General features: G+C 38.4%; 1 protein-coding gene across 5 annotated transcripts; it reads right to left on the reverse strand.

The window, feature by feature from the left end:
* Positions 1-2996: 2996 nt before the first annotated feature.
* Positions 2997-7984, reverse strand: RBP1 (DNA-binding proteins Bright/BRCAA1/rbp1). 5 transcript variants are annotated; one of them, XM_051212253.1, is made up of 6 exons: positions 7716-7984; positions 7621-7680; positions 7008-7262; positions 6034-6138; positions 5488-6002; positions 2999-3092 (listed from the first exon to the last, which is right to left on the reverse strand). In XM_051212253.1, exons 1-3 carry the CDS (start codon positions 7922-7924, stop codon positions 7133-7135), a joined length of 399 nt encoding a protein of 132 aa, XP_051072409.1. In that variant the 5' UTR covers positions 7925-7984; the 3' UTR covers positions 2999-3092; positions 5488-6002; positions 6034-6138; positions 7008-7132. The 5 variants fall into 5 exon arrangements, with proteins under 5 accessions (XP_051072405.1, XP_051072409.1, XP_051072408.1 ...); XM_051212249.1 differs by having other exon boundaries at positions 2997-3092; positions 5488-6138; XM_051212252.1 differs by lacking the exon at positions 7008-7262 and having other exon boundaries at positions 5488-5993.
* Between the last annotated feature and the right edge of the window lie 307 nt (positions 7985-8291).

Consider the following 8291-nt stretch of genomic DNA (forward strand, 5'->3'; position numbering starts at 1 on the left):
TTACAAGTAATATAACTGTGCATAAGAATTACTTGTCAAGTAAAAGTATTTAGTAAATTCTTTATAAATGTTATACAATTTTACAGTAAAAAAAAGGAAATAACATACGAAACAATAATTATTATTTGAAATACAGTTCAATTAATTAACCACCCACAAGGTATCCATCTATTTTTTACTGACAAGTTTCCATTATGTTCATTTATAAACATGCACATACAACTGCGTGTTACAAAAAATAGCCAATTTACTAAGAAATAGTTTGAATATTGGAATTCAATATCCAAAATGAAATATTAAAAATTATTCTACATTCTTTAGTACCAAAAGTATGTTTGTAATATCGTGAATGTAGAAAAAGAAATATTTGATTATTTATTAGATAGTGAGCTGAACGTAAATAATGAATCACATAATTTATGTATGACAACATACTAAGTAGTTTTAGTAAATTCCGTTAATGTAAATAAATTTTCTAAGAAAAAATATAATGTGTAATTACTATAATAAATAGAGTTAAACATTCCATTCCTGAAGTTGAGATAACGACCTCATTATTGTACATATGGCTCATCAGGCCATTTGAAATCTCGAATGTCGGTTCTTAAACAAATGATTTTATTTCAGTTTCCAGCACAATTTCACAGATTCTTATACAACCTTACCGTTATAACAATAAACTTGAAACTCTTATGTTAGAAAAATATTAAGTGCCCAAAAACACAACACTAAAAATAAGTTTTACTACCAGCAACTTATATGCAGCAGAAATCTGGACTTACTGTTGTAATCTGAGGGACTGCAGAACATTTGGATTTAGAATACTGTCAGCATCGTTAAAAATAGGTTATTCGAACCGTCATTAATGCCATTTATGAATCAAACAAAAGATTTCCGACTTTTGAAGAGTGAACCGTCATATTTTATTGTCATGATGATTGCCTTTAGAGACAAGTATGAAACTGAGCGCTACAAAACTGGACTTTTGAAATAACGTTAACAAAAAAACTAGTGGATTCCCAAAAAATGGCAGCTTACAGGCTTGGGTGATCTCTTCATAGATTGAAATTAAAAAACTATGCACGATATTAAGTACCATCTTAGTTGATAAGTCATTAAGCGCCCACATCGAGACCTAAATTCCACATTTTAGGACACTGACCTGGGTGCACGTTGCCAAACTTTGATACATTTCAAACGATGAAACCGACGAGATATGGCCTGTAAACAATTAACATGAACCTTATATCCTTAAGATCTATGGGATCAATTTTAAAACGAATAACTTACAGGAATAAATGGGACATCTAAAATACAACTCAAGCACACCACACTGGTCGGATAAATGCTTTTAAGTGGTACACAATCCAACGTGTAAGTGGTTTCGGTCTACTTGCCAAACTTTTGGTGAATTAACTATTCATGTCACTAGACACCCAGGATGAAATTATCTCGGTTAACGTATCTTCATTCGTTGCTTCTTATCATTCTTCCTAACGTATCTCCAGACAGATATCTGCCCTAACTAGAACTTTGGCTGTGATAACATTGCTTGACTATTGCAGCACGACACGAGCCACACACGGCTGAGATAAAATATTAGACCCTAACGAAACTAATTTGTCACCGTACCGTCTTTGATCTAAGGTCAGTCCCATTCGTGGCACGTCATACTAGTCAGCACACTTCTTCAGGTAGTCGCGTACCCTGACCAACTAGTCTCAGTAGAACAGTTTACACAAAACTGTTCCGGACCGTTATCAAACATGAGAACAGAAGTGATCTGCGAAATGTGGAATTGAACTATACATTACGGAAAATCCGGCCTTGGTAAGTTCAAAACTCCCTTATGCGTACAGAAACAATTTTCTATAGCCTTAAATCCACCGTAATGAACTTCAAGTCGTTAATATGGACTACAGCAGTGCGACAACTTCCTATTCTGTCTCCACCATGTTAACCTATCATCTCTCTCTTATTTACAATTATCATTTGCGCTTTCACTTATGTCCTTTGTTAGTATTTATATGAAGGGGCATGACAAGCATGCACTAACAGATGTTCGGAACCCACAACACAAATGACATATCAACCAAATGGATTTCCTTGACACCAGGTGTATGGCGGTCAACGACACCGACCTACTGCAGGAAGATCCTATGATAAAGCTGTCTGACCCCACCTTGATGGCGCGCCTTTACGACTATGGGTTTCTTAAAAGCACGAAACAGGCCATTCGGTGTGAAAACGTGAATTAGATAAATAAATGTAAATTGGACTTTTGACAGTAACATACAAGCCCCTGGATAAGAGCTAGAAGATACCCTTGTGTCGAGATGCGGTCACAGTGAGATAAATTTAACTCGACACCGCTGATGCATTAGATATTAATCACATGCTTATCGCTATAGCATACTGAGGTCATTGCGATTGACTAAAGCACTTACTTCTGAAGATACATATGATCACACCACGACGCTGTTTGTCCTTTATGTGGTTCTAAATACTAACTCGAAGAATTAAGATCGTAAGACGCCGAGGATAAAATTAAATAAACCTTCAATATTCGGTTAATAAACGACAGATATGTTCACTCACTGCACGCTGTCCGATGACGCTCCGGGACAGAACAAAGGTCCTTTCAAATCACAATTTTAACAGTATACATAAACAATCGCTACTAAGTACACAAACAGAACTTTCTATCGGGCCAAATGGATTCGGAGAGTGGGATATCCGTAAGCATTTATTCATTTCGGGATGCGACTCGTATTTACAAACCTGATAAGAGTAACCTTTCATATATATATATATATATATATATATAGTTTTTAAGCGTATACAGTCTGGATATTTTCGAAGATTCCCCAAAACGTGCTGGTTCTCCTTATTTAATTTTTACAGAAGATGGGCAAAATATGACCTCTAACAACTAAGTTCTCGCAGTATGACTGACATTATGTGGCAACCAATACATAAATAATTAAAACACGCTGAATTGACACTCAAATGCAATATTAAAAAATTTATAGGATAATATATATGAACATGTTAAGCATATCAATATTTGCCTTCTCAACCACTTTGATCACCTGAAAAAAAAGAAAAATACTTGAAGTTATTTAATGCCAATAAACTAGATTTACATAATACATTCAACTTTGCAATATTAAATATCACTACTATAGGAATTTTAATCTAAACAGACAACCGAATGCATCACTCTTGATCATTTGCAAGAGCATATATGAAAATTCGATATCTGAATTAACATGAGTACAAGAGGGCACAAAATACATCAGTCAGCCAGCCACAACGTAGGACCAGGCACATATATGCATCGGTCCAAGTTGCCATACCTCATTAGCACAACAAGATGAACACTGAATTCATAGAAGTAGTTAATTCAGTGGTGGTAATATATAAAAGAAACATTACATATAAGGACATAGTACAGGAAAAAAGAATTAGTTCGTAGAAAGAAAGATATGAAATAATTTTAGCCATGTCATCCATAGTCTCCAACCAAGTAGTCTGCATCTCCCAACATGGATCAGACTAGAAGTTAGTGACTTCAGCACTGATGCCACGTTTTGATTTGGCCGCCCCTAACTTTCTTCCAACCATCCTCAACACTAGTCAGCATTGAGCGTCGTGGTAATCGATGTCCAGGCATACGCAGCACATGGCCCAACTATCTCAGTCGATGAAGATTCACAACCTTATCAACTGATTTACCATTATTCCCTAATACCCTGTATCTAACCTCACTATTACTCACCCGGTGATCCCAGCAATATTTCTAATGCATCAGTGATCAAATACTAGTAGCTTACAATTGTCTTCCACTCTTAATGGTCATCTGCGTATTCTAAGTCGATAAGTGGACCTCCTGGAAGGAGATCAATACCCGAGAATTCAGTCGACGAGAATGTTATTCCCATCAGTAGATCTATGATGAAGTTAAACAAAAATGGAGAAAGTGGACATCCTTGACGGACACCACTTGAGGTTGCAAAGTAGATGACAGTTCGCCATAAGCTCTGACTCGACTAGTAGTGTTCGAGTAAAGAGGCTTCACAAGGTTTATTTACTTCTGAGGTACGCCTTTCAATGACAGACACTGCCACAGAATCTCGCGATCTACGGAGTCAAATGCTGCTTTTAAGTCGGACGCCGATAAGTATGCCTGTGTTCCAGAACCTGACGAATGGCGAGTTTGTGGTCGATGCAGCCAAGGTCAGGTATGATCTCATGTTTTCAGTTCACCAGTCTTTGTTAGATTTCCGATAATTATTGAGGCTAGTATTTTAGACGCTATATTAGTCAAACTAATCCCTCTATGGTTACCACAGAATGATTTTGACCCCTTCTTACATATTGGGACAATCAGTGATTGTGACCAGTCAGATGAGATCACATCCAACTCCCAGACTTCAACTAAAATATTAGTCAACCTAATCGCTAAGATTGGACCACCATCCTTAAAGACATATGGAGCCAATCCGTCTGGACTAGCTGCTCTTCCTCGTTTCAGATTAACTATAGCTTTGTGAACTTCAATCAGAGACGTTGGAACTACGTCAATGTTCCATCCAAGCTGTTTGGGAATAGTGAGTAGTTGTAGAGTAGCTGAAGGCCAGCTGAACTGTTCTCTAAAATGTTCCGCCCATCGTTTTAAACGTCTGGACTGGGGACAAATAAGTGTCATCTTTTCCGCGATAGTCTCACTTACACTTGGCTTATTAATTCCAGTTTCTGTTATTAGTCTGTAGAGCTATCTTATGCTACCTACAGTTACCGCCTTTTCTATCTCTTTTGATTTCGTCGCCACACAATAATAATGGATTTGTGAAGAGACAGGGAATACTAAGTGTGTATAATAAAAACAACAACAAACAGAAACTAGTGCATGGAAATGAAATTATTACTACTAAATTTATTTCAGATGGTTACCAAGCACATATTTCAGTACAATACATAGGTGCGGAATTATAACAGATTAATTGGCAAGCTGTTTTTATTTTCACTGATGACTCACTTATCAAGTGGTAGAAGGACTGTCTGTGCAAGATATATTACCTTCAACTGGTCGTTGGTTGATTGTTAAACCTTCTGACACATTGGGTTGTAGCCCACATGTAAAATCTAGGTCTTTATGATATTCAAATACTGCGAGTGGACGTTATCGCAAATACAAATAAAAAACTTTTCTTCCTAACCTTTTAGTTTCGACCTCTCTGTAGAGCTAAAATAATGTACCAGGTAGGTTTATCAAGACTACAGTCGGTGATATCCATGAAGCAATTCTTTGCTTGAGATTGAGGCGACAGAGATACATATTTCTAATTGACGTTTCATCACATGCATTTTATATTTGGACAAAAAATCGACGCCTTACAGGTTAGGTTATTAGATCCACAATGAAAGATAAAGAGAACAATTCGAACTTTACTAAACTGAGGATAAGTTGTCTTAGAATCTTACCTGTGCGACTGTCAGATGAATGTTCTCTTGGGGCACCATCATTATGGTAGTCAGATGGCGATCGAGATCTGAAACGGTGGTTGCTTTGTTGTGACCGGGAGCGTGAACGTGACACAGAACGGGAATTATGATTACGTGCACCACGATCAACAGGACTTGCATTGCGACCTTCGTCAACTGGACTACCTGAATCTTCGTAGCTATGTCTTCGTTCAACATCTGGTGACCGAGAATGAGAACGATCATAATCCGAAACCGAGCGACGATCCGGAGTAGGACTGTGTCGTCCGTTGTTTTTGTGAGAATTTCGTGATTGAGAGCGGGAATGTCGGTTGCTGTTGCGATGCGAAGACTGCCGAGATGGAGTTCTAGAGCGAGGTCGTGAAGTTTTATGTCTGCTGGATCTTTTGCTAGAAGACTGGGATCTTGTACGATAACGGTCTTCATGACCTGACCTATTCCGTTCATATCCGGGTGGTGAGTGGCGTCTTGTGTCTCGAAAATCACTCGGTGACCTGTCGAAAGTGAGGCGTAAAACGGACTTACCTTCGTCGTCCTGACGAAGAGCGGCGTACAGGAGTGCGTCGGCGCGGTGGCGAATCTCGCCGACGCTTGCTGTATGAGCGGGAACGAGAACGATCGTGACGTCGGCTGAAAAATACGAAACCACACTCATGACCTGAGTAAGTAAGAGTCGGCAAGCATGACAAACTATGAATAACCACGTACGGTAACGCGTATAAGGGCAATCAGTAGTCGTAATGTTGTCACACTGTGATTGATAACAATTTTTTGCTCGCTACTCTGACAGTAGTCCCTGAGCTCTTGTGTTTGACGTAGTACAGACATAACGATAGATAAGGGATTACACACGAGTGGCTAGGAATGCGAGTACCCATAAATCTTTCCATAAACTCCCATGGTTTAGTTGATAAAGACTTAGCAAAATTAAAGATCCTTTATTGCAAAGGCGCTAAACTAATGTCTGGAGTTCATTTAGAATAAAACGTATGGTCCTAATACATTTTCATGGGCTACATAGAAATGAATTAGTGTGAACTACAAATTGCGATTTTCAGAGCTAAGAATGATGGACAAGGAATCCAGCAACATACCAAACAAGATTTCAATGGATTGAGAGAAACCTTGTGTACTATTTTTACAATGGGATCAGCTCAGTCTTTCTAATGTTGAATAGATTAAATGGAAACTACAAACTAAATTGGACGTGACAGCTTTCCACTGAAACCAGTTTAAACTTAAGCGACTGTTTCAGCACCCGTTGATTTATTAAACTTGTAATACAGCATTGTTTACATCACTGATTCTTCAACTGTCTAACTCCGACTAAACTGTTGAACGAGATCGTCGGTATACTAATCGAACATTTTGCCCCAGGGAATCAACATTTATCTGTCATATCTCGAAATATTTATTTTTTAAATAGAAACAGGGATACCCGACAGTGAATCAGGCATGTCTATGCAAAAGCCTAAAGTGCGCTTAGCTATGCAACTTACTGTGACAAAACGCGGGCTTATTGGCATGTTTCGATGAACTGCTTAGCGTGGAGGCAAGCGTTAGATTATTCGAAGATGTAAGCGGAGAGAATTTGGGTTAGCCACAAGCTGATGAACATCTGTGATCAGACGAAGGAAGCGTAGATTGGATGACCGAGCTGAGAGTTTGTGGATGGAACAGGAGTTAATGGATGTACTAGGTGGTGGACGTGGGCGGCTTCTGACGAGATGTTGTGATATCTGCCACGAGGCAGTCTTGGATGCAAGAAGAAGTGCAGTAATTTAGTTAATCTTTATATCTCACAAGTTAACGATAACTTAGTTTTTGAACCACTTACCTGTCGACCCGGAGGTAGTCAGAGTAAAACTTCACTGACGATTTAATCAACCTACAGACTGGCTATCAATGAGCAGGCTGAATACCTAGTGTTGAGGTGGGATAGCTAATGCATTTATATGAATGATGATGAATCTACTCCTTAAGGCCGGAAAGTCCTCGGTAATCTGACGCTTACAAACTAATATATGAACCCAAGGACTGTTAAAATAGTAACCTTAGACAAACTCACTAACTACTAATGATTAAACTTCAGAGACAATTTGTTTGACTTACCTATTTGCAGTTTTATTATTAACCGCATGTTCCACCCTTAGACGAGACCCGAAAGGACGACTGCAGATAAGTTAAGTATATGTATGCATTTTTACCTCCCATCCATTCGCCTAACTGCTCGATCTGCGTCTTCTGCATACTTGAATACGATGAATGCGAATCCTGGTGGATTTCGAGCAACCCATACATCTGCTATTGGGCCAAAGCGCTCAAACTCTTGTTCTATGTCAACTTTTCCGACACGAGGATCCACACCTCCAACGAATACTCTGTACCCATTGGCCTGACGATCGTATTTCGGCATGCTAGCCACCAGAAAATGCCGACCTTACAGCGCTTATAATATGTCCGACTGAAATAAAGCAATGTGTCAAACAATGAACAGTTGTTCAATAGCCAATGTAATCTCTTCATTATTAGTGGAAAAAACAAACAACATGTAATAATGCCTTGTAAATTGGGAGACTTCTAATACTCTATCGCTCTTAAAATATCCTATAAGCTCCAGTATCTAAAATGGATACATCTCGAAGGGACGCAGTTTATTTACAGAATATTGGATTATTTGACAGTAGAATTATTTAAAACTGTTTTCAGTGTTTACCCAACACCTCATTTACAAAAACCACTCAAATATTTCTACTCATCTTAACAGGTAAAATCACTTTGTT

This window comes from Schistosoma haematobium, chromosome ZW (assembly GCF_000699445.3).
Source record: "Schistosoma haematobium chromosome ZW, whole genome shotgun sequence".
NCBI lineage: Eukaryota > Metazoa > Platyhelminthes > Trematoda > Strigeidida > Schistosomatidae > Schistosoma > Schistosoma haematobium.